This window comes from Symphalangus syndactylus, chromosome 16 (genome assembly GCF_028878055.3).
Source record: "Symphalangus syndactylus isolate Jambi chromosome 16, NHGRI_mSymSyn1-v2.1_pri, whole genome shotgun sequence".
NCBI classification, from domain to species: Eukaryota; Metazoa; Chordata; class Mammalia; order Primates; family Hylobatidae; genus Symphalangus; species Symphalangus syndactylus.
Window position 1 is genome coordinate 21,433,623 of NC_072438.2, and position 26,647 is coordinate 21,460,269.

Consider the following 26,647-nt stretch of genomic DNA (forward strand, 5'->3'; position numbering starts at 1 on the left):
AATTTTAAGCAGAGCACGGACAGGGCCTAAGTTATGTTTCTAAAGACTACCTGCAGGACTGTGTGAATCACACCAGAGGAGGGCTGGAGCGAAATAAGCCTAATGGAGAGGCTACTGAAGTAGTGGCTTAGGGTGGTGACTGTGGAAACAGAAATAGATGGACTTATGTTATCTTTTGGAAATGGAACCTGTAAGAAATGGCGATAGATTAAATGTGGGATGACGGAGAAACTGAGGGTGACTCTTGTGTTTCTGGCTTGAGTAAATGGAACTGATGATGGCACTATTTACTAAGATTACTGAGGTTCTTAGCTTTCCCCCCCACAGGATATGGCAATAACAACACTAAGTGTCATAAGTACAATGAGAACAGGAGCTATATACCACATAAGTATATATATGTGTATATGTGATGAAACAGTATTTAATCACTTACAGTTCAGCACAGCTGAATTATAAGCCATACCTCCATTTTCAAGTTGGCTTTCAGTTCCAATCCTCCCAAAACATTCAATGGAGACTCTTCATTGCCTAATAAAATTCAAGCCATTTAGTACAATTTAAGAATTTGCTTGCAAAATACACCCAGGGTCAAAAAGTAATGGAATGTGGTTATCTGACATGCCGTGCCACCTTCCTTTTCTGGTTTATTTTGCTGTCAGTAGAAAATGATCAAAAGGAATATGTTGTATAAAAAGAATCTAGATGAAAGGCAGGCATTATTTGCCCATTTTGGGTGAGTGAAATTCTTATTTGCACAGTAAGATAACTGCCCAGAAAGAATGACAAAAGTATTATCTGTGGAGACATCTTCATTTCCAAGTATTTTTCTGCAGTGATCTCCATCAAGTTTGTTCTTAAAAATATTCTGAGTCACTAAGGTCTATTCTCAGTAAAGGTGATTTATTAACAGATTCACCTTACTTGCTTCACACTGAACACAGAAAAATTGAACACAAAGTTAAACTGTGAGGTAGACAAAAAGAAAAAAATTTCTCAGGTGGAAAGATTCAGTTCTGCTCTGGTCTTGCCTCTTTCTTATTCCTTCTGTAGATTGTGTAGAAGCTTCTGTGGAAACCCTTCTATTTTCACTTCTTCAGGAAAAAAGGAGGAATGAGTAATTGTAGCAATGATTGAGTCATAAAAACTTCTGGAGCATTCAATTTACTCCAGGCTAAATTCAACAGAAACTTGTAAAGTTACTTGTTTCAACCCTTGGAGCATTTCTTAAAGTCTCCTAAGTCTCTAAAATACAAGACTAAATCTATTGGCCTCAGCTTCCTGAGACTGGGTTAAATGATGGCTAAGGTCTATTTCAGTTAAAAGTCCAGGATGCTACAATTTATATAGCCAGAGTGGAAAAGAATTCCTCTGCCCCTTCAAGTCCAGCCCATGAGGACCCTTTGGTTCCTACAGCATCCTGTGCTTAATCCCAGTCTATGCAATTGTCATGCTTTAAAGTGTCACTGTCCACTTTTCTCCTATCTGGACTGGTATAAAGTATCTGAAGTTGGACTGTATAAGGCATGATTGAGATAATATCTTTGAAAGTTATTAACTATTTCTAAAAGACCAGAACTGTCCAAAATCTGTCAGCAGGGAAAAATGTTTCTTTTCACTTTCAAATATATTCTAAACTAGAAACTCATTTCACCTGAAAAATAAGCTCAGTTAAAAATAACATGCTCCTTTGATTCAAAGGAATCAACAGACTGAACAAATAAATACTGCAAACCTATAATCAGATGAGGGTTGGAATTGTGTTTGCCTTTGTATTATGATCCCATCTTATTATCCCCATTTTATACAACAAGAAATGGAGGCTCGGAAACTGATTTTTCCTCTAAAAGTCACCTGAAGCCCATGAACGCTATTTAAATTTTCTGACCCTATTTCCCCATTTGTAAAATGAGGGTGGTAAAAAAAAAATATATTGCTTTCATTGGGTTGTGGTAGGGTACTCTTCTTTTTGATTGACAAGAAACCTGTAGGTCAAAGAGGTTTAGTAAGTTGCAGCAGTCATGTAAATAAAATGTGGACCTCCCATGCCTCAGCCTCCTGCTTTTTCTCTCCCCACACATGAGAAATGGGCCAAAGGTTTTAAACTTTTAAACACAAGTAGCTTTTAGAGAAGTTTGACCTTCAAGTTTGATGAGTTATTTTGCAATATTATGATATGATAAAAAAATTTATAGATATTTTGTCTTTCTGGAACCAAAACCATCTTTTGGAAGACTGTCCTAAATGCACTCTGTTGTACAATCATCCTTGTAAAATGTTAAAATTTGCAATTAGGTACAGATTCTCACCTATGTCACACACATTTTCTTCAGAAGACACAGTAACCACTGCGTCTCCTTCCTCAGGGAATGATTTCCTTGTGCTGTTACCATCTCTTGTTTTCTCAGCAGATGCTTGATCAGTCCATTTGCCACTATAATCACTCTTTATAGTCAAGTCCTGCTCACATTTAGAAGCCAACAGAGCTACACTGTAGGTAGCTGGAAGGATCATTGTGTGGGAAGGAGCAATTTTTGATTCTTGGCCAGTAATACATTTGGTGGTACTGGTTTTCAAGTTGTCTTCAGGCCCCTGCTGCTCAGTAGGAAGAAGGGAAGGTTCAGCCACGGTGCCTTGAACAGGTGGCATGTCATCAGCTTTTATAGCACCGGTATTTACTGCTGCCAAATAGCGAATACTGACAGAGGGATCCTTAGCCGTCTGCCCGGACATCTGTTCTGGTCCTCTCAGGTGGGCAGGTGAGTTAGCATTCCCCTCTAAGCCCCTTCCTGTTGAATAACTTGCTGTGCTACTGCCCCCTGCTGTCCCTGTCTCTGGGCTGTTATCTTCTTTCTGAAGGGAGTTCAACAATACATTCTTCTCTTCTGCATTTATGAGGTGTAAAGTGCTCTCTTTCTGTCCTCTTCCTGCAAATGGTCCTATTTCGGGGCACTCCTTGCCATGCTTCTCTTCTTTTTCCGCACAAACAGCACTTGGATGGCCTTGCCCTGCAGAGGGCTTGTAGACCGATGGCCCGTTGTGCCTTTCCTCGGTGCTCACTGCCAACACGGGACCCAGTTCTTTGCCTCCCCTGACTGGCCCAGGACACCGACAGTTATTCTCAGCAATCAGGCTGAGCATGGGGACCTTGCGCTTGCTCACTTCTGTGGCTGACAGGTCACCGTTTCCTTCTGGGTTGTCTGCAGTCAGCTGATTCTCTTCATGTCTGTCAATGCTGGCAGAAATTGGCACACATTCTGCTGTGCTGGTGGAGATGATGGCAGCGTCGCTCAAGTCTTCCACTCTTGTGATGGTGAGCCGATCTTCATCCTGGAGGACAGCACCAATCATGACTGCTTCACACCCTTCAGAGGTGCTTGTGGAAATCATGGCAGTGTCACCCATCTCTTCCGCTGGTGTGACTGAGGGGTGGCCTTCCTCTTGAGGGACAGCACTGGACACTGGGCCCTCACAGTCTTCCACCGAGCTCGTAGAGATGATGGCACTCCCGTCTTTTTCTTCCATGACTGTACCAGCTCGCTCATTTTCACTTTCAACAACTACACCGGAAACAGAAGCCTCACATTCTTCTGCTATGCTAGTGGAAATGAGAGCACATTCATCCTTCTCCTCCTTGCTGGTTGAGGCAAGAGGACTTTCAGCTTCTGGGGGTGCACTGGGCATAGGCCCCTCAAAGTCGGCGGTGCTTATCAAGACTGGACCTGTAGCCCTTTCTTCCACTGCTGCAGCAACTGGCTGGAGACTTTCAGCACACTTGATGGTTGTTGCGCTGGAGATAGGCACTTCGAATTCTTCCCCTATGCTTGTGGAAATCATGGCACACTCATCTTTCTCTTCACTTCTGCTGGCAGTGAGTTGGCTGTCATCTCCTGAGACTGCACTGGGCATGGGGGCCTCAAATTCTTCTGTGTTTACTCTGGTACCTTCCATATTTTCTTCAGTTCTCAGAGCATCTGAGTGACATCCTTCCACATCTGTAATTGCGCTTACCTGAGGGGTGTAATTATTTGTGGTACTGGTGGAAATAACCAAGCCTTTGCCTTGATTTTTACCCCCAGCTAAGCTATTCTGGTTGGTAATATCATCACTGGCTGTAGTTGCCATGAGACCATCACACTCTTCATTTTCTACAGAGGTGATGATGTCCTCATCTTCTTTTCCACTTGGTGATGTGTGGACAACTTCACATTCTGGGACTTCACCAGATACAAGAACATCGTAACTACCCCCAACCAGGCCAGTGGAAATAGTGGTATCTTCAACTTTTTCGAGCTGACTGTCACTTTGATCAGATGCAGCACTAGTCATAGGACCCTCACAACCTCCTGGAACTGGTGTCACTTCATCCTTTCCTGAGACTGCACTGGTCACACTGCTTTCTACAATCCCTTTTGCACTGGAGCAGATATCTGTGTCTTTACTTTCTTTCTCTGTGCCACTCATGCTGTCAACATTATTTTCATTTGCATTCATGATGGTAGCTCCAGCCTCAGCTTCCACATGCTCTACCACAGTACCAATCTGACTGTCCCCTTCTGCACTTTCACAAATCAATACCCCTTCACTTTCTTCTCCTAACCCTGTACAAGTTGAAGCATGCCCAATTTCATTTCCTCTTCCAGTACTAGTCACAGCATCCTCCCCTTCCTCGTCTTCCTCTTTTGCGCCTGTGCTAGTCACAATGCCTTCATCATCACAAGGACCAGCAGCAACTAATGGTACATTAGTGCCTTCTTTGGCTACTGTGCTGTCCATCGCACTCTCTCCATTTTCTTCTGATTCAGAACTTATAGCAAAGCCTTCGCTGCTATCTTCTGAACCTGTGCAACTTGCTGGCCCCTCTCCATCTTCTGTTATCCCCGTGCTGGTGACTGCACTCTCACCTTCTGTACCATCATTCACAGAACCATCTCCTTCTTGGCTGGCACTTGTTCCTGGTGGTGCATCATTATCTCCCAGGACAACACCTGCACCTGTAACCATGAGTTCCTCCCGGGGCCCTGCTCCAGTTACTGAGTAGATCACAAAGTTATCGCTTCTGCCTTCTGCTCCTGTACATGTCACAGTGCCCTCTGTTTCTTTTTTGGAACCCATTCTCATCATATTTCCCTGGGAGCCATCCACCTCTTCACTGCTTATAGATCCTGCTCTTATTTCTGTTCCAGCACTTGTAACTGCTCCATCACTTTCAACTTCACTAATAAAAGTAATAGTTCCTTCAACTATTTCTGAGTCTCTACTTAAAGAACCATCACATTTTTCTTCAGAGCCTGCACTGGTTACAGCATCATCCTTTTCCTCTGTCACAACGCTATTTACATTGGCTTCGATTTGAACTGCATGCACAGCCAGTAGGTCTGCTGCTCTGTCCTCAGATTCAGCCACAGCACACTCCCCACTTTCCCCTTCCTTAGTGCTTGTGAGGAAGGTTTCACTTTCAGCAAATCCCTCTGTGACAACAGCCCCATCTTCTTCAGCTGCAGCAAAAACAGTGCATTCACTGGCTTCTGCACCAACATGAAGAGGATTATTTCTGGAATGTGTTCCTACTATGAGGCCTTCGTCTGCCTCAATGCTGGTGCAGGGCAAAGCCACCTCACTCTCTCTTGTTTCTGAAGAAGTGGTTGTGGCAGGCCCAGCCTTCACTGGACTTAAGGTGACATCTTTGTCCTTCCCTTCAGTGCTAGTGGCAACAGAAGTCTTTTCTGCTCTCCCAGGCCCAGTTGCCACATCCTCAGTTTGTCCATTCCTTTGGTGTAACACAGAGGGTGCAGAGCCACTTCCAGCACTGGTGTCTACCTCACTGTTTTCATTCCTTCTTTCAACACCAATTGATATGTCTTTTACTTTACCTGGGCCTCTTTTATGCTTAAGTTTGACAGTTTCAGCATATTTTTCTGTACTCAGGCCTACAACATGATCAACAGCAATGCCATCCTTCTTGCCATTCTCTACTGTTGCTTTAACTGTCTGCTTTAAATTGGGCTCTGCATTTAAGTCATTTTCTTTCTTGGCCATGTCCACTAAGCCACCTTCTTTGGTAACATTCTCATTTTCCACAATCACGCCCATTAACTTGCTTCCAAGAGACATGATTACCTTTCCTTGTTTACCATCCAATAAAGTAGCCTGGTGACCTTCTGGAATGTGTCTTTTGCTAGTGATGCTTGCTTTTGCTGGTGTATCTACTGTGAAACCTTCACCACCTTCTTTGCTGTCACTTGTCTGAAGGACTTCTGATTCCCTAACAGTCAGACTTTGGTTAGGGAGAGCAGAGTGATCCACAGGGGAGGTGCTGGCTGTGCTATCTTCCAAAACAGTTCTTTTTTCAAACAGAGGAATTACATCTGGATCATATGATTCCCTCAGAGGCACAACAGTCACTGAACTTAAGGATGGTGAGGAGTCTAAATTTGTGGAATGTTGAAGAGTGGCATCTCCTTGAGCAACATGTTCTTCAGCAGCTGTGTTTTTCAAATTCTTCTGTACCCTATCATTTTCTGATGGGGCACTCAGTAACATTCTATGAACAGTTTCAGAATCTGTATTCACTTCATTAGTTCCTCTATGAATGGGTTCTTTCTCCCCAGGGTTCAGTTTGGATGCAGCACTTTGGATATGCATTTTCTTGGTCAAGGTGCTTCTATGGTCAGCATGCTTTTCAGAATTATTAACTCCTGTTCCACGGCCTGGCTTATAAGTTGGAGCTGTTGTTTTTGAATCTGCTGTGCAAGTTCTCAATTCATCCTTTTGAACTGTGGCAGAAGTTTTTTGTTTCATATTTTCAGAGTCAATGTCTTGCTGAGAATTATTATTGCGGTTGTCTTGGGTTTTAGATACTTCCAACACATTTTCAACACCTGGCTCAGAATCAATTTCCATTGGCTCTTGTTCAGGGATCAATGTCATATCACCGCTTTTTTTTGGTCTCTGAAGGGAGGAACCGCTGGGAGTGCTCAAAGTGTTTGCTGCTAACTTTTCTTCTCCTTTGGCCATTTCTTGTGACAAGCTTCCTCTCCGATTTTCACACAACCTTCTACTTAATTTCTTTTCCATGAGTGAACTATTACCTCTGGCCTTTTCATGATTGCTGTCAACTTCTTTACCATCCTTGTCATCTGATTTATTTTCTTCCTTCTTTTTTATGTCTTTACTACCATGCTTTAAGCTTCTGCTTTTGTGGCCATCTGACAACTTTCTCTCAAGCCTGGTGGAAGCAGAGTCTTTATCACTCTTATATTTCTCCTTTGCTAATGGTAACTTGGCTCTATGACTAGAATCCTTCTGTGTACTATGTGCTGAAGAAGAAGCAGTCTCTAATACAGGTTCAACACCAGTTTCTTCAAAAGGTTTGTCTTCAACTTTAGACTTACGCTGTTTTTCTGAGTCATTTTCTTCTGTGTTCTTCTCCTTGTCTGGTTTTGGAGTGGTTGCCTGTTTTGTGGCACCTTCTTGTAATTCTGTTTCTACAACTTTTAACTGTTTGCCTTGATTTTTTGATTTAGACTTCAACACAAGTTTCTCTTCTAACAAGCTCTTTGTTCGTCGTTTCTCCTTGTGAACAACCTCTTCTGGTTTCAAATTACTATCCATGTTAGCGGAGTCCATATCACACTTATCTTCCGAGTAACTTTCACTTCTTCTTTGTAATGTGATACCATGTTGCTTGGAACCCAGAGAATCTTTCTGAATTTTAGAATCACTTGACCTTCTTGATTTGTGCTCTGTCTTAGTTTTTTCAGCTGACAAGCGTCTCTCTTTTTTGTTGTTTTCTTTACGAACATTCTCATCTGTTTTTATAATATATTCAGAAACTGGCTTTCCATCTTTGCCTAATACTGATAATTTCCTTTCATTCCTATGTTTACTTTTTCGTTCGGCTTTATCATCTGAAGAAAGCTTTGTTTGTTGACTTTGCTTTTGAATATTTTCCTCTACTTTTAAACCTTTCTCAGAAGAGTGAGGCTCAGTCTCATCACCTGTTTTATGCATACAATCACCTTTATATTTATGTTTCACAGACAATTTGTCTTCCGATGGAGTTTTCTCTCTTTCAGGCTTCTCCTTGGAGGATTTCACCTCTTTCTTAAGCAGGCTTTTCAAATGCGGTGTTTCAGAATCATCTTTCTTTAGATGCTTTTCATTTTTAAGTGTGCTTTTCTGTTTCTGGGGCTCTTCGGTGCAAATTTCTGAGCGTTCTACTTGCCTTTTTATATCTCTTGTGTCAGTCTCTTCCTGTGCCCCCTCCATGATAACAGGGGTAGATGTCCGTCTTTTATGTTCTCTTTCTATTTTGGATTCATTTTTGTTTTCATCAACTACATGCAAAGACTCTGAAAGTCTCCGGGCAGGTTTACTTGGTTCACTTTTTGCATGAACATGCTTCAGCTCCTTTGAAGAAGACATTTTTTCCTTTTCACAATGCTGAAAGAAAACAAAGGTTAAAATATGAGAAATACCAAAATCAATTTTTAGATTAAAACATAACATTTGGGAGGACTTAACATGTTGAGTGCTGTCACATATGTAACATCTCACTTAATTCTTGCAAACAGCCTGTGTAGGTGTCAAAAACTCACCTGATTTTAAAAAATAGGTATTATTAACTTGATTTTAAGAAGTTAAATTCCTCAAAGAACTAACAGGAGTTTGCATCAACCACATTTTACAATAAAAAAACTAATTCTAAACAATATGAACACAATTTTATGAGATTATTTCTCATAGAGATTTATCACAAAATAAAGTTAAATACTTAAAAATATGCCATTAAAACATCAGGAAATTGAAGCTCAGCATGATTCTATAACTTGACACTCAGACCACAAGCAGGTGTGTTAGAAATGAGTTTAGATTATTTCATTCCGAGTCTAGTACACCTTCTAGTATATCACAGGCACTGACTTGTCTATGAATTCTTCAATTCTGAATCACTAGAGCTCACTAATGCTCAGTACTCAATAATAAATATAAGCTGAATAAATGACAGTCCAATGTCCTTTTCAGTCAAAAACATAATACATGAAGGCAATTTAAAATTGAAATATACTGAAATATAGATTTCCTATATTTTAATTTAGAAAGTTGAACTATGTACGGAAACCTCATGAATTTAGGCTACTTGTACAACATTCTACACATGAAGCTTCAAATGTACACAATAACTCACAGTAACCATATCATATATAACATATGTATATGTTTATGTATTCAAAAAAAGATACAGAGAGACAAGAGCATCTAAACCTTCCTCCTGGCCCTGTGTTTTGGCACTAAGTAGGTGATTAATATTAATGAGTGGATGTTGACTAAATCCACTTCAATAATGACTCACTGACTACTAGCTATAATTATTCTTATGCAAATAATGGGCCAAAGTTCTTAGACAGAGCTTTGTGCCTCTAGGTCAGTTTAACACTTCATCTCCTTAAATGTCAACACAAAGATTAATGTACTTCTACTAATAATAGGGTCCAGGACATAACAAGACCATATTAAATAGCTTAAAATAAAATTCCTCAAAGAACTAACAGGAGTTTACATCAACCTAACTTCACAACAAAAAACTAATTCTAAACAATGTGAATACTATTTTATGAGATAATTTCTTATAGAGAATGATCATAAAAGAAAGTTAGATATTTAAAAATATGTCATTAAACCATCACTATATACTTTTAAATACACCTTTAATTTCTGAGTAAATAAATTAAATTTATGTTTGCTGATGATGAACAAATAATCACTAATATTGCTTTTTCCCTCTGGAAATATTAAGATAGTTTAGCTACAGAACTACAGATAATGTGGTTTTTGTAAACAAGCATTTTAAACCAGTGAAAGCAAAAGTTTGTCCCATGAAAATAATCCTGAAAGGGGGAAGAAAACATTGTACATTACTTCTACTGTTTAAAATGATCAAATCTTGGAAACAACCTAAGTGCTAAAATATAAGGATATGCTTAAATAAATTATGGTATGTACATTAAATGTAACACTACACAATCATTAAATAATTAGGATGCCTAGAAGGTAACATGAAATGAGTAAAATGTTAAAAACAGTTTGCCAGATTACTTGTACTCTAAAAAATTATATGGACCTGTGGATAAGGAATGAAAGGGAATAAAAAGGATAATTTGTTATAGTGGAGGGATTTTAGATTTTAATTTTAGCCTCCCTTTTTCTTTTTTTGTCATTACTGGCATTTTTCTTATTGCAATTATAAGAAATGAGAAAAGACAAGAAAAGTAGCTATTACTTAGATAAAAGACAAATATATAAATCAACTCAACAAAATGGGCAATTTGGGACATAACAAAATGGGGTTTCAAAAATGCTGAATGTAAGTGACTTTTTATTTGACTTGAAAAAAGTCAAATTACATTCTAAGTTTTATTCCAAAGGAATAAACAGCCTATATCTAACAAAACAGCATTTGAAATGAGGTTTTATTAAGACATACCTCACTTGTTTTAAGGGTTTCTTTGGAATCTTCTTCAGATTGCTGTTTCTTTTTGGAGTTCTCTTCAACATTCCTAAGGGGAAAAGAGTCAAATATAAAGCATGAATCAAATGTGAAAATTTTTCAGGAAGGTTGAAAACAATAAAAATCTTTCCTTTACTATAATTTTTATTTATCTTATTTTATTATTATTATTTTTTGAGGTAGAGTCTTGCTCTTGTTGCCCAGGCTGGAGTGCAATCACGCAATTTTGGCTCACTGCAATCTCCGCTCCTGAGTTCAAGTAATTCTCCTGCCTCAGCCTCCCAGTTAGCTGGGATTACAGGCATACACCATAATGCCTGGCTAATTTTGTACTTTTAGTAGAGACAGGGTTTCACCATGTTGGTCAGGCTGGTCTCAAACTCCTGACCTCATGTGATCTACCCGCCTCTGCCTCCCAAAGTGCTGGGATTAAAGGCGTGAGCCACCGTGCCCAGCCGTTTACTATAATTTATACACTTGATTGATAAATGGAGACTTGTTACATTTCAATTTAAATCCTATCAATTATTGGTCAATAAAGGATAGCACAATCCCAAATATGGCATGAACTGTTCTTGGTGCTAAAGGAAAGTACAGGTGAAACAGAAATTCCTAATTTGTTGCTTAAAGATGAATGCTTTATGAGACATAATTACACTTCAAAAATTTTGAGTAAAGAGGGCAGTCTTATTTATTCAGATCAATAAGGATGAGATGTAATAACAGTAAGAAATTTGAGAGCTTACTACTCTTACCAAGTTCTGCAAATTATCGAATCAGTTATCCTGAAGTCTGTGATAAATTTACATAAATGCAACTTGATGGAATAGCAAAATTGCAGCCCATGGCTCACATGACTCCATAGCTACCCTCAAGGGTCTCTAGCTTTCTAATTCTTAAAAAGTTAACAATGATAATGCAGTGTTAACAAGGAATCTGGCTCAGATTCTGGGTTGGGGGAGAATCATGGAATACTGGTAAAAATAACGGCATGGAAAGACTGGAAATAATAATTCTAAATAAGTGGTTACTGAACGCCAACAAGAGGAATACCTCCAGAGAACTTCTAGAGGATTCATAAACTCTGAAAGTCTAGGGATAACTGTTAGCTTATGCATGTACATTTTTCAGGGGAGAGGGTCTAAAGCTCTTACCAAATTATCAAAAAGATCTGAGACACCCAAAAACATTAGGATACACTATTTAGAAATGTTACAGATATTAACATTTTGATACTAAACATGAAACCCTAAGGTCCTTCATAAACATGCAGTAACATACACATCCAAAGTACAACTCTTTACTGCTACTTCAATGCCTCTCTTCTGAAAGCACCCAGGGGAATGTTATAAGGGAAACATGACAAGATAAAATATGTACCTTGAATCTTTTTTTCTCTTTTTGCTTAAGGCTACTTTTTTTTCTAAAACTTTCCGTTCTTTAAGGACTTCTTTAATTCTGGGGGCTTTAGGTTCCAAACTCTTTGTTGATGATTCTTCTAAGTCTACACTACTCCTGCCTAGAAAAGAAGCAATCAATAAAATGTATTTCAGAGAAGTTTTATAAACAGTGTAATATTAATTTTTCATTAAGATTTTTCTAATCATTGTTAAAGCCAAAATGGCTTTAATATTCGTAAGTTGTGCTGGAATAGACATAATATTTTGGATGAAGAAGTCTTATCTCTCTTATTTCAAATGATCACATAAGTGTGTGTATGTGTGATTTCGTATATTACATAGGATTAGTGCCCAGAGGGAATACAATTTTGTTCAACGCAATACTACAGGGAAATGTTTGACATTTTAATTAACATAAGCATAGATTAATTTCATTAATCACCAGCAAGGGTTGATAACTCATGTGTTAACAATCTACTTTCCAGTGATAATTCAATCATTACAGAAAAATAAACTGCTAACAAATGAGTTGCATAAGCTGGTATTGGATAAAATGTTTAATTTAGATTTAGCAATATAATAAAAAAGAAAAATGATGAAACACATGAGATTAAAATGTAAGGAAATCTTCCACATTTGAGACTAGATCATTTTTATTTTATATTCATGTCTCATAAGTAATGTAAGAGTACCTGGAAAATAATGAAATATATGAGATAGTTTAAAATATTAAAAGTTGACATCTATACCTTGACCCTTGGTTTTTGAAGACTTTGTCTTTTCTGCTTTCTGTTTTCGTTTTTCTTCAAGTTTCTCTCTATTGATTTGCCTTCTTAAAAGCCTCTCTTCTTTTTCTTTGGCCTAAAACCACAATATATCCTAACAGATTATTAGGCAAAGGCAAAAACACACTGAAAAACTGTATTTTTTTAAAGTTTTAGTTTACCCTTCAGATATTCTTACAAATTAATGGGCTCTGAAAAAATGCACATACACTACACATATATACACACATTTATCTGTGTGTGTATACATACATATGTATGTGTATGTTTCAATCTGGAAGCTACCAGAATAAAAGAAACAGATGTCAAAATTTGCCATTACTCTTTCAGAATGCCATTAGTTTAAAGAATGGGAAAGGTATTATTTTGGGAAAAAGTGATTAAATAAGCTGGTTGTTTCAATTAAAAAGATAGCTGTGAAAATATCTATGAACATCAAGTATATATAGGTAGGCGTTTATAACTTTTCAACTATTCTTATAGAAAACAGTTGAAATAAAAATTCAAGTGATAGGCTAGTTCTACAACATATATGACTTGCTGGTTATACGCTTGGGACCCAAGGGACTCAGGACTTGCAGCTGTTGTCTTTTACAGCAGAAAGAATTCACAGTCACTGTGCTACTCCCACTATCCCTTTCTGGCCCAGAGTGCCAAAAATCCTAAGCAGGTGCATAACTTCTAACCAAGTAAACTTTTCAAAAGATAAGCCTGAAGGGAAGGCTAATCACTACTAGCATTTTGGGGTAGTTTCTTCAAATCATTTTCCTGTGTAACAATATTTCCTGATTCTGAACTTTTCATATTTTACAACTTTTCATATTTTAATGTTTCTGAAATTGTAAGCTATCTTAAAACCAATATACATACGTAACGATAAGGTAGTAATTTTCTTTAAAAAGCTGTTATTAATTCAGTGGTACATTTTATAATTGGAAATATTGTCGAATCCAAAAAATAGGTAAACAGCACTTCCATCTCAATAGTATGTTAATGGCTGCATACTATATCTTTGCAGGGCTGGATCTACACTTGATGTAAACATTTCCATACTGTGAAGCATTTAGGTTGTTACCAGTTTCACTACTACAGGTTGAGCATCCCTCATCTGAAAATCTGAACTCTTTGAGCACTGACATGCTGTCACAAGTGGAAAGTTCCACACCTGACTTCATGTGACAGGTGGCAGTCAAAATGTAGTCAAAACTTTGTTTCATGCACCAAATTGTGAAAAACATTGTATAGAATACTCTTCAGGCTATGTGCACAGGTATATAAGAAACACAAAGGAATTTCATGTTTAGACTTGCGTTCCATCCCTAAGATTTCTCGCTATGTATATGCAAATATTCCAAATCATGAAAAATTCCAAAATTTGAAACACTTCTGGTCCCACCCATTTCGGATAAGGGATATTCACTTGTATTCGTAATGATGACACAAACATCTCTGTCACATGTTTACATCTACTCTACCTAGTTAAATGAGAAGCTTCCTGAAGGCAAATCCTGTACATCTCTGCTTCATATGCACACCAGTACCTTGCAGATAGACTATTTAAGTTTGTTAACCTGATGTAGTAGGTTAAAATAACAGAACAAACTGGACTTACAATGGACTGTCGTCGTTGTTCTACAGTAAGCTCATCATCAGAATCACTATAGTACTTTGAGTAAAGATATGGTTTGTGGACATACGCATGCCGTACACTTTTTGTTTTTCCTTCACTAGAATCACTAGTTTGAGTTTTTGTTTTATTCTGTTTGTTCTTCTCTTCATCTGTAAGAAAGTTAATAGAAAGAGGAGTATGTCTGTGAATTAGCATAAAATCAACATTATGCTGTACAAGGCAGCAAAGGCAAGATCAATTGGAGGTCCAAAAGGGGAAATACCAGGATGTGAAAATTTCAGAAATTGACTTTTAAAAGCTATAATTCATATTTTTATTTCTTATCAGCTTCTCACACATAAATAAGACAAAGAAAAATTAGACATTATAGTTACTTACGCTGTTAAAAGGAAAATTTCAGACAAATTAAATTTAACAGAGTTTTTTGGAGCAAAGAATGATCCATGAATCAGGCATCGGAACCAGGAGACGTTCTGAGGGCTCTGCTGCGGCAACACCAGCCGTGTGCTTTCACAGGCTCAACACAAAAGCAGAGGAAATACATGACTGGACTGGCTACAGCTAGGTGTGTGCCTTATTTGAATACGATCTGGTGGAAAGTCCCTAGTTAGAGGTTAATTGGAGGTTTCTGATGAGCTAAGTTTAAATTCTGTTTTACTATTTAGACTGGGCTTCAGTTTGCCTTTGTAGGAACCCAAGGCACTGGAGCTATCTCAGCCTAAGCCTCCATCTGCGCCTCAGTGTTCTCTTGACAAACAATTCTTATTTGTCACTGGACTTGATATTTATGCTTTACCATTGTTAAGTTCAATAAATCCACTGGAAGCTGTACTTTAAAGTAACTTGAGATTTTAATGACCACCTCTGAATTTCTCATTTAGCGAAGAGGTGGGAATCAATAAGTGGAAGGTAATTTGCTTCACTTTGACACAGCAAGAAGAAAAAAAAGTAAACAAGGTTTTCATTTCTTACCATGTACTCTTTTTTTTTTTCTTTTTTTTTTTTTGAGACGGAGTCTCACTCTATCCAGGCTGGAGTGCAGTGGCGCAATCTCGGCTCACTGCAAGCTCCGCCTCCCGGGTTCACGCCATTCTCCTGCCTCAGCCTCTCCGAGTAGCTGGGACTACAGGCGCCCGCCGCCACGCCCGGCTAATTTTTTGTATTTTTAGTAGAGACGGGGTTTCACCGTGGTCTCGATCTCCTGACCTTGTGATCCGCCCGCCTCGGCCTCCCAAAGTGCTGGGATTACAAGCATGAGCCACCGCGCCAGGCTACCATGTACTCTTAAAATAGCCATCTTCTTCTCACTTTTTAAATCCCATACACATAAAATCTAGTCTTATCAGGAAAAAACTTAAGAAGACTCAAAGAGGCAACAAGAATTAATTTTAGTTAGGGCAGAGAAAGTGGAGCGTTCGCAGGATAGGGAGCACTCTTCCTACACAGGTAATGCAGAGCTGACCTCATGAGGACAAATACGGCAATTAGGAAGTACTGCTGCTGCTTTTTTTAGTTTGTGAAATGGAAGAAAACAAAATGGGAGGCACTGAGAAATACATCTATGGAGTTAAAAGCTTATACTTTTTCTCCTCTATGATTTTCTCTCTAGGTAGCCTATCTGAAAGCTAGCAACAAATTTATAAGACGCTCTCTACAGGCAATTGCAAATAAAACTCAGTATTTTTATTACTCCTAAACTAATAGTCCTAAACAGAATTTAATCACGTGGTAAGAGCAGCATAAGATATTGGTAAGAAGCACAGACTCGGGTTTGAAATCTGCACTGGTGCTCACTAGCTACATGACTGGACAAGACATGGTCTCTCTATGACTTTGTCTCCTTGCCTGTACCTACTTCCTGGGGTTGTTCTGAGGACTACAGGAGTTATTACACGAACGTCCTTAGCACAGTGCCTGGAAGATAGGAAGTGCTCAGGAGAGGTTTTCTGAAAAACAACCTGTATTATAAAGAATTCAGCCTTGCCCAGAGAGGTCCGGCCTTTACCATTAGCTTCTGGGAGGTAATCTCTAAGCCTCTGGAATGCTATGCCTGACTGGAGTGTTTTACAGTGAGAAGGCTCTTGAGTCAAGCTAAACAGTCTAACAATGTGATTTAGGGTTGGAGTGTTGGGTCATGGAGTGAGAGTTTGACCTCTAGAGGGGGTAGAGACTGAGATCAGCCATGTGGGCAGCCAACTCTGACTACATGCTAGAGCCTTGGTAAGAACTTTGGATCCCAAGGCTCTGGTGAACTTCCTCGGGTGGCAATATTCTGCGTATGTTGTCAGACATCAATGCAGAGGAAGTAATTCAAGGGGGAACAACTGGAAGTTACTGTTTGAAAATTTCCTGGACTCTGCCCTCTGTGCCTCTTCCCTTGTCTGATTTTAATCTGGGTACCTTAACTGTAAACAACCATAGCTGTGAGTATACCACCTTTTGGTAAGTTCTATGAGCCCTTTTAGCAAATTATCAAATCTAAAGGCGGTATTAGGGAACGCTGAACTTGCAACTGGTGCCATTAATTTAGGGCAGTGTTGTGGACTATGCTGTCCCCAAATGTGATACACACAAATAAAAAGCATCTTCATGTATTTATCTCCTCTAAATTTTAAATTAATAATCATACTAGGGGATAGAGTTAAGGAATGAAGAACCAAGGGTTGTTGAGATTTAGTAACTTACCAAGCTTGCTCAGACAGACAACTTTGGAGCTGGGACTCAGAAACAAATCTTCCAACTACAAAATCCCATGCTCTTGCTACTATACCACACTGTTTCTCAGGATATAGCCATCAGAATATACAAACAATGCTTCACAGGATGCTTCAGAGGCATTATTATGTAAAATGCTTTACCATCTGACGTAATCTCTCCTTCTTCCATGCTATCAGACATTACAACTTCCTCCTCAGTATCTTCTTCAAAAGATGAAAGGTCACTGGTATGAACAGAGCTAACTGTGATGTCTGTAAGTCCATCCACATCAGAATCTATCAAAGAGAAATCTTCAAGAGGAAAATAAAACACAGAAAAAAAATTCATCTTATTATAAGAACATACGCAGAGCTCAATTACTAAATTACATTTAAAATTTTCTGCTTTAAATAAGTGTCAAACTATCAAACAAGGCAGAGTGGTTTCCAGAAAATACAAAGGCAAAGTAGACTTCTGTAAAAATAACTAAACTATTAATTTACAATGTATGATATAATAAAATGAATTTTAAGTAAATGAAGTATTTACTACCTAATAAAGATTAGGATATCCAACTATGAATTAAGTTGCTTAAAATAATGTATGTGAATAAATTATAAGACAAATTATAAATTCATAATTTCTGTTAATTTACTCTGTGAACAGACATATTAGTATACAAAAATACAAATATTTATTGCTTTTTTTCTTAAGCAAAGGGGATATAAGTTTCCAAAAGTATTAAATAAACTTATTAAAATATGAAGGCAAATTTGATACTTCCCTGATCCCAAAATACTCTGTTTTTTAAACTTTGTAGATGTTTGCAAGTTTTTATATACCTTCTTTTGTCCCTTCAACAGTTTTAGCTTTATTACTGTTCTTTTCTGAAGGAAGTTTTAAACTCTCTACTTCTTTTTCCTTCACTTGTTTTTCATCTTTAACTTTCTGTGTATCTTCACTCTTTTTTGAGTGATCAAATTTCTTTTCAGTCTTTTCCTTCTTTTCTTTCTTTCTTTCTCCTTTCTCATTGCTGTCTGGCTTCTTTTCACCTTTGTCTGTTGATTTATTTTTTTGCTCACTGCTTTCCTGTTGAACATCCTTATTTAGCAGAATTAAATTATTATGCTCTTTTGTGTAATTTTTAATTTCTTCAACTGGACAGGGGAGGTCGCTAAACTCTTCAGACTTAGGGGCTGTTTCCAGTCCTTCACCTCCAGAGTCAGCTGTAGATTTTTCTTTATCAGCCATGTCCTCTGAAGTTCTTTCTTTGTCAGTACTAGTATCAGTGGTTGGCTGAGATGGAAGTTTTTTTGATGCTCTCTCACTGGTCTTGGCATTTGACGTTTCTGTTGAAGCCCTAGCAGCACTGGCTTCTTGGTTAAGAGAAGTTATGGTTTCCAATATCGACATGGCATCATTGGCTACATTAGCACTGGGCCCAGGAGTAGGAACACCTTAAAGAAAAAGAGAAGTTTTAGAATACATTTAATCAGAAGGAAAATACCTCTGCTAAATCAATACCACATGCCATTGTCATCTTTATATGATGCATATGCTGTGCAGACCATCTGTATATTCTTTTAGATTTTCAGGTACCAGTTCTAGTATATACCATATTCTGAATTATCTACCTCTCTAATAATATATTATCTTAGGGAGGGCACCATGCAAATCTGAGGAGTTGTCTACTTCCTAGAAAAAGACTATATTCTCTAATTATTTTAGTTATTCCTTCTATTATTATACTCACACTCACATCACATTACTAAAATGCTTATTATTTTTATTAATCTAAAAAAGTAAATGTTATGGCAACTGAGGAATTCAGGTGATATTTAAAGTAAGTACAATTTCACTGGAATAGCCAAATTAAAAAATGTGTTAAAGAGCCATGTATCCCTAACTTGATATTCAGTTCAAGAAGAAAAACAATGGAACTGACCAAGAGTAAAAGCAAAGCACCTTGTGTAATAAGGGAAGTGTCTGGTTTCTCATCATCGGGAGCTGTGTTGCCACTTGCTTCCTCTTTGTGATTTAGCGTGGCCAAAAACTCATGCACAGCTTTCTCCACCTGAGGTCTGAATGTGTGGTTGATCTTTGGGTCCACAACCTGAGAAATAATTCGGTCAATACCAGACTCCAACATTCCTGATCTGAAACACAAGATAATTTATGGAAAGGTGAAAAAATAATATATTATTTGCATTAATTACTTTAAAGTAACACTCTATCTGTCATCTGTCTATCCATCCATCCATCCAACCTTAAATTGTCCCAATCCATTTACTTGGATATAGATAGACAATGGAAACTAAGTTTCATGCTATAGTAGCATTTAGATATACCATACTATAAGTCTGTAAACTTCTCTACCACTGTGTCACTAGTGGAAATACTGAAACAGACAAAACAAAACACCCTTAGAACTAGATACAGTATACTGCCTAGGGTCCAGTATAGAGGTGATGCTTATCTCACCCCTACTCTGCTCATGGCATATAGGAATATGCTCATTAAAAAGCTGAGTTCTGGGTATAAAATAAACCTATGGTCTCTACAACTTTTTTTTAACAGAAAAAATGTAAGCTTTTTATAAGCATTAGAGTCCCCAGAAAAAAAACAACACATACAAAATATAATTCCATCAAATTGCAAAATAAAAGAAGGAAAACTTTAGGGAAAAAAATTTGGAGAAACAAGACTTCTGGCTTTCTCTTATCTTCCTGCTGTAAAAACTGGATGACTTATTCATTCAACAATTATGTTATAAGTGTCTTCTATATAACAGGCACTATGCTGGCCACTGACAGCTACAAATTGACCTGGTCCCTGTTCTGGATGGGGATGTAGACACAAACAATTAAGACATGAGATGACAGGCACTAGTACATAACATGTACTATAGGAAAAGAGAGGAATAAGAAATTATTTGCTTATTAGAGGAATAAGAAATTATTAGATATGTTGAAGATAATTTAGGAGTGCTTCATAATGAAGAAGACATTTGAGCCAAGTCTTGATTTCTACAGAAGAGAAGGGGAAGAAAGGTACATGGAGTTAAAGAAATATCATATACAAGAGACAAAAGAGCAATGAGGACAACAATCTGTGAAATGTGCTTCTGCACAAAGGCATCTGAGTAAAATATGAGAACATGAATTTATTTTAAGAAACACACTTAAATCTTGTTTCTTCCTAAAAAAGAAGTGGAGGAGTCAAGGTACTCGGGATAGTGCTGGAAGATCAAAGTGCTAGTCATTTCTAGCTTCTAAGCCTCAATTTCTCTCTATGGAATGGATGAGGAGCCATCTTTCCTTACACTTTACAAATGCTATTTTTGAGTGCACTTCCATTGAAGGATGGATTCGTTTTTCATTTCTGGAAGCACCTTGTCGCCTTGTGAAACTATAATCCTACTTATGTGGGCCATAGAGAAAAATGAGCCAACTCAGCACAAAGTAGGTTACCTGCTTTTTAAAGTCTAAGATTAAAAAAAATGCAAATCTTCAAACATTGTTACATCTTAGAGGTGTATTTAAAATGTAGTAGGTAGAAAAGAAATAAGAAAAAGCAATCTTAAAATGAGGTTTTAGGGTACAAGTAAAAAGGTACAAAAAGGGCTGGGCATGGTGGCTCACACCTGTAATCCCAGCACTCTGGGAGGCCAAGGCAGGCAGATCACAAGGTCAGGAGATCAAGACCATCCTGGCCAACATGGTGAAACCCCATCTCTCTTAAAAATACAAAAATTAGCTGGGTGTGGTGGCACGCACCTGTAATCCCAGCTACTTGGGAGGCTGAGGCAGGAGAATTGCTGGAACTCAGGAGGCAGAGATTGCAGTGAGCTGAGATGGCACCACTGCACTCCACCCTGGCGACAGAGTGAGACACCACCTCAAAAAAAGAAAAAAAAGTACAAAAAAAAAAACTATCCACTCCCAAATTTCTGCTTCAGTCTCTTTCTCTGTTTGCCTATGTTCTAGCCTCTTGTTCTGCAAACAAACAAAACACTTCTACTTTAGTCCTTTCTCACACAGAGGTCAGCTCTGATCTTACAGAAAAATGGAGTCCAGTACTAACGATCATACTGCACTTAGCGGCCATAACTGCCTCACCCAAATGGGGAGAAGCTACAGCCCTAGGTCAATGGCAAAGCCAAAATGCCAACAGCTGGTGTTTTTCTGGTTAAAGTTACTTCCTTGTCTTCCTTTCAAATTATGTTGAGCTAAGTTCACTATTCAGTTATCTAGGATTTTCAGATTCTGTTGTACAAATAAAAGCTTAAGTAGAATAAAATTTTCCCTCCTACTGAGTCAGCAGATCAGCTATTAAGTTGAACCATCTGAAATTACTGACATTAGACCATTTTTGTCTTACAAAAATCGCAAGTGTTGATAGCTCAACCTAATGGAGTCAAGTGAGTATGTCTCAAAGCATACGTACGAAAACCTGTTTGAAATTATATTTATTTACAGGGGCTAGTCTACCCCTATACCTTCAGATTGAACACAACTAAATAATCTCTTTAAGGAAGCTTTAAAATGTTATTATCGGTATCATAAAATGTTACTAATGGATATTAAATGAAAATAGTTCATTTAAGAATAAAAATAAACAATACAGCTAGAAGAAAATGTACAAATGTCTCAGGAAAAGCAATGCCTAAATTATCCAAGAGAAGGCAGCTGTCTTCCCTCTTTCAAAATGTCTCCAGAAAAAGAGATTCGTCGTTACTCACAGGCAAATTGCTCCAGCATTTAATCACTGACACAGCCACAAGAACCCCTGACCTCGCACCAAACATGATTTTGTGATCACAATATCTTACTGGTACAGCAATAATTTTAAGTGCTTAATTTTCACATGTGTAAGACTTAGTTCCCGTAAATAAAAGAACGACTGCTCCCTTACCTTATAGATTTTGTACACTATAAAAGTAAATGCAATTCTAAGAAGTTTGCCTTCAATCTGAGTATCAATATATGAAGAAAAAGAATGCCAGACTCCCAAAAAAATATGCTTTTAAAGCAATGCAATCATTTGTGAACAGGGAGGTGGCTATGCAAATCATTGAATGAAAGTAATCAGTACAGCTCTGTATAAATGTGTGTGAAGGGGTGCTCTACCCTACCTCCACTCCCTTATCCCCTAGTCCTAAGCTATTTTGGTCATTGTTCTCTTTGAAGGCCTTTGTGGAAACGACAGGCAGTGGGCCTGTCACCCAACAGATCTTTTTTGTGTCTACTTTTTCTAGAAACAGCTTTGACCTTTTCCCACCAGGTATTATTATGCAGCCTTCTAATGGCATCTTTTGATCTCACCTGGACTCTTTTAGAGGTTCCTCAGACATCCTTTAAAATGTAGACAACAAAGCTATTGTGAATTTCCCTCTTCTCTTATGCACAAGGAGACACTGTCTGAGCCCCCAGGCTTCTGGTTTCTAGTATTACCTGTGGCTAAATACGTTTGTCTTTTAGTCAGGGTGTGAATTTTGATTTGTGGGGCTTCCTGTTTGTTGAAACTATCAGACTAGATAGGATTTTGAGAAGTTCCTATGGGACAAAAGGAAATTAAGAGGTGGCAGGTATAAAACAGATTTGTTTAACTGTTAAAAAAAAAAAAGCTACACTTCGTTCTCAAAGATGTACTTGAACATAAACACTTGTCAAGTCAGGGAGACTGGATGCTCTCTAAATAACTTAGTCACCCTTTTTTTGAGGGGTATAGCAAGGGTAGAAGGCTTTCTTGTCTTTGTAAATATTTACATTCAAGAACAGGTAGTGGCCAGGTGAGGTGGCCCATGCCTATAATCCCAGCACTTTCAGAAGCCAAGGAGGGAAGATCCTCGAGCCTAGGATTTGGAGACCAGTCTGGGCAACATAATGAGACCCTGTCTCTACAAAAAAATACAACGATAAGCTGGGCACGGTGGCAGGTGCTCAGGAGGATGACGTCGGGAGGTCTGCGTGAGCCCAGGAGATTGAGGCTGCAGTAGGCTATGATCATGCCACTGCACTCCTGCCTGGGGAACAGAATGAGACTCTTAAAAAAAAAAAAGGTAGAAGACCGTAAATCTAGTTTCCTAAGGATGCTCCAAATATTCGAGTTCTTATAATTGTCGTTACCTTATGTTCACTCAAAATGGCTCTGACAGGTCCAAACACTTTGAGGGGAGTTGGGGAGCTATATCATTCATAAACAGCAGTTAAAAGTCATAGTAAAACGTAAAAGACAGGGGCACTGTATTAAAATAAGACATGGCCTCAAATCAAGAGAGAATATTTTAATTTCAGTAATCTTTAATGTCTTTATTTGTAAAATAAGAATAATAAAGCCTGCTTGCTCTCTTAGGGTCAAGAAAATAGTTGTGAAGGCAACTGTGTATATCATCTATTAATATTATATCTAGATTTTTTTAGAAAGTCATACTGTTATTTCCTTCCTTCAAATATTTCCAAAGGTCTATAGGAACAATCAGACTGTTAAAATGTTTAGGAAAATATGAAGTGATTAGACCCAAATCCAAAATTATGCTACATCACACGAAATAGCCACACCAAATCTAGTAAAACTGTCAACATCATTAGGTGAACAAACATGTATGTAATGTCTCTGCTTTCAGGCAAAGTAGGTTAGGACATTTAAACCCTGCCCAGAACTCTATTTCTGAGACTTACTTGAGGACTTGTTGTCTAATGTTGTTTCTTAGCTGGTTCTTATTGAGATGGGGACTCCATGTGTGAGTTGCCAAGTGATTTGCAACAAAGTTGTCAACACGTTGTCTCAGATTCTGATAGGCAGGCTAGAGAGAAAAAAAAGAAGGTAAGTCTTCAATGTTACACAGTATCAATATTCACCTCTCAGAAAAGTATTTTTACCATGGGACAACAAAGTTTCACAGTTTCTGACAATTCTGCTTCAAGATAACTTACACTCATTCAAATACTACTTATTTTGTGTAAGACAAGGTGTTTGGAGATATGAGGAATATAAAGAAGAAAGATACATCTCTTATTTATAGACAGAGGACTGGAAAATAAGACACAAACAAGTGTTATTATTAGATGATTTGCAGTAAAAAAGGGAGAAGAGCTGATGAAGCATGCCTTCATTGAAAATGTGCCCTTTGAGCTGGAAAATCAATTGCACAAAGAAGCTGGGAATGGGAATGGCTGGCTTTGCTCATACAGTCAATGTAAACAAAGAGCAAGTGGATGAGAAAACTGGAGGCCAGGAGCATTTAGTGAGCCTCCAAATTGGTGGTCCAATTTGGCTATAGAGGAGAATACAAAAAGCAGAGAAATGAGGTTAAGACAGAGAGGTTGGGGCCAGGTGCTAAAAGGCTTTGGTTACTTGTACAAGTTTGGAATTACGGGGTAGAGAATGGGAGCCCCCTGCACATATGGGCAGAGTGATAGAACAGCTAAGCTTTCTGATGGTTAATCATCCTACAGTGCAAGAGTAAAGAGACACAAAATACTTTTAGGAAAGCATGCAATAACTACAGTGAGGAAGGTCTGTACTGGGGTGGCAGAAACCAGCTAATGGCATAGACTCAAGAGAAATTATTGAGGGACAACTACTTGAACTAGGCATTAAATCTGGGGTAAGGCAATGGTTCTCTACCAAGAAGGATTTCACTCCCATCCCCCAAGGGACACTTGGCAATGTCTGGAGACATTTTAGGTTGTTACAATGATGAGAGTGCTACTGGCATCTAGTGGGTCAAGGGCAAGGATGCTACTGAAGATCCTACAATGCACAGGACAATCTCCCGACAGCAAAGAACTATCCAGCCCCAAATGTCAACAGTGCTAAGTCTCAGAACCCTTGATGTGCTCCCTGAGGGGAACATGGAGGGGAACACATATTACATCATCTCTACCTGAAGGGGCATTGCCTGGAAGGAATATGTGACCATGCATTCAGGACTGCACTCCATTTCTAGAGGCTGTCTCCCAACACTGATGTTCTTTCTCCCTTTCTTCTATACAGCTTTTAATGTGGATGAGTTTGAGTGTCCCTGACTGATATTAAGCAAGCACTGTACAGCCTCACCTTCTGCCATTTGCCTCCTTTTAGCTTCAAAGTTTATACTCCAGTGAGAAATTCTCATATCTGCACCTACCATCCTGCAACTACCATTCCCTCTGGTTGTCCATCTGACAAACTTCTCACCTTCAGAGCTCACCCTAATCTGTGAAATCATCTTGACACTGAAGATAGGCTTATGGGCTCTTCATCCACGCTCCTACTGTTTTCTGTACATGCTACCATTCGAGCAGTTCTTGCACTATATTGTATTTTCGGGAGCAAGGCAATTTATCCTCCACTGACGTGTAAGCGTCCTCCTCTACCTCTCTTACAATTTGTTTTCATGTAGCCTATCAAACTGCTTGGCAAATGAGCAGTTAAAATACAGTCATCAGCTGAATGGGTAACTATCTCTAACACAGAATGATAAACATTTTATCCCTCTGATGCCCTTTCTCAGTTCCAATTTTCAGGCCTTTGCTGATACTTATTTCCTGTCCTACAAGGTAGTTTCATGATCATTTCCCACGTGCCTGTCCATTCATCCAAAATCGATATGAACTAAAATTAATTCTATTTTTTTTTTTTTTGGCAGATTCTTGCTCGATTGCCCATGCTGGAGTACAGTGGTGTGATCTCGGCTCACTGGAACCTCCACCTCCTGGGTTCCAGTGATTCTAGTGCCTCAGGCTCCTGAGTAGCTGGGACTACAGGCATGCGCCACCACACCTGGCTAATTTTTGTATTTTTAGTAGAGACAAGGTCTTGCTATATTGGCCATATTGGTCTGGAACTCCTAACCTCAAGTGATCCACCTACCTCGGCCTCCCAAAGTGCTGGGATTACAGGTGTCAGCCACCATACCCAGCCCTAAAACTAATTCTTAATTCTTTCTCCCCAGTGATTCTAAAGCCTAATTCTTCTTTCCAGTATTCCGAAATCTAACACACATTCATTAGGCTCTAACGTCACAATGCATTTGGCATTCTAGTCTAGTCTTCCCATAACAAGTTCAAATTTGAACTACTCAACAGGTAATTTTCCTTGTTTTCAAGCTCTCCTTTCAGTAAAAAGTTGAGTGACTAGAGAAATATTAAGTATTCATTGAGAAGTATTCTCCTAGGAACATATCTGTATCCACATGTACACACACACACACACACACACACACACACACACACACTACACATACTTATACCCTTTCTTCCTTTTCCAGTGCTTTGGTGAAAAGCCTTAGAGTTACCCCTGAGTCCTCCCTTTGTCTTCTACTTCACATGCATACCATTAGCAAATTCTCTCAACACTAGCATGAAAATACACCCAGAATCTGACCACTTCCCACTACCTTTACCAACCCCATTCTGTTCCAAGGCATTCTCATCTCCTGTCTGAATTATAACAACTGGCCTCATGCTTCTATCCTCACCTACAACAAAGTTAAGCCTTCTAAAAATAGGGTAACCATGTAATTTATCGACCCATTCAAATCACAACTTAGCAAGAAAGGGGAAGCTATTACACATGGTCAACCCATCTGAAATGGAAGTCAGATCATGTCCTCCTTTTGCTCGAAACCTGCCAATGGCTT

General features: G+C 38.5%; 1 protein-coding gene across 5 annotated transcripts in view; it reads right to left on the reverse strand.

Moving 5' to 3' along the window:
- BOD1L1 (biorientation of chromosomes in cell division 1 like 1) overlaps nt 1-26,647 on the reverse strand; it is a 58,989-nt gene that overhangs the window by 27,779 nt on the left and 4,563 nt on the right. For all 5 annotated transcript variants that reach the window (XM_055246677.2, XM_063619400.1, XM_055246675.2 and 2 more), the window contains exons 2-11: nt 23,703-23,827; nt 18,988-19,178; nt 17,865-18,479; nt 17,184-17,333; nt 14,308-14,474; nt 12,660-12,771; nt 11,891-12,029; nt 10,487-10,559; nt 2,310-8,445; nt 467-531 (exon numbers count right to left, since the gene is read on the reverse strand). In XM_055246677.2, the coding sequence (XP_055102652.1) occupies nt 467-531; nt 2,310-8,445; nt 10,487-10,559; nt 11,891-12,029; nt 12,660-12,771; nt 14,308-14,474; nt 17,184-17,333; nt 17,865-18,479; nt 18,988-19,178; nt 23,703-23,827 (7,773 nt within the window). The remainder of the gene's footprint in view (nt 1-466; nt 532-2,309; nt 8,446-10,486; nt 10,560-11,890; nt 12,030-12,659; nt 12,772-14,307; nt 14,475-17,183; nt 17,334-17,864; nt 18,480-18,987; nt 19,179-23,702; nt 23,828-26,647) is intronic.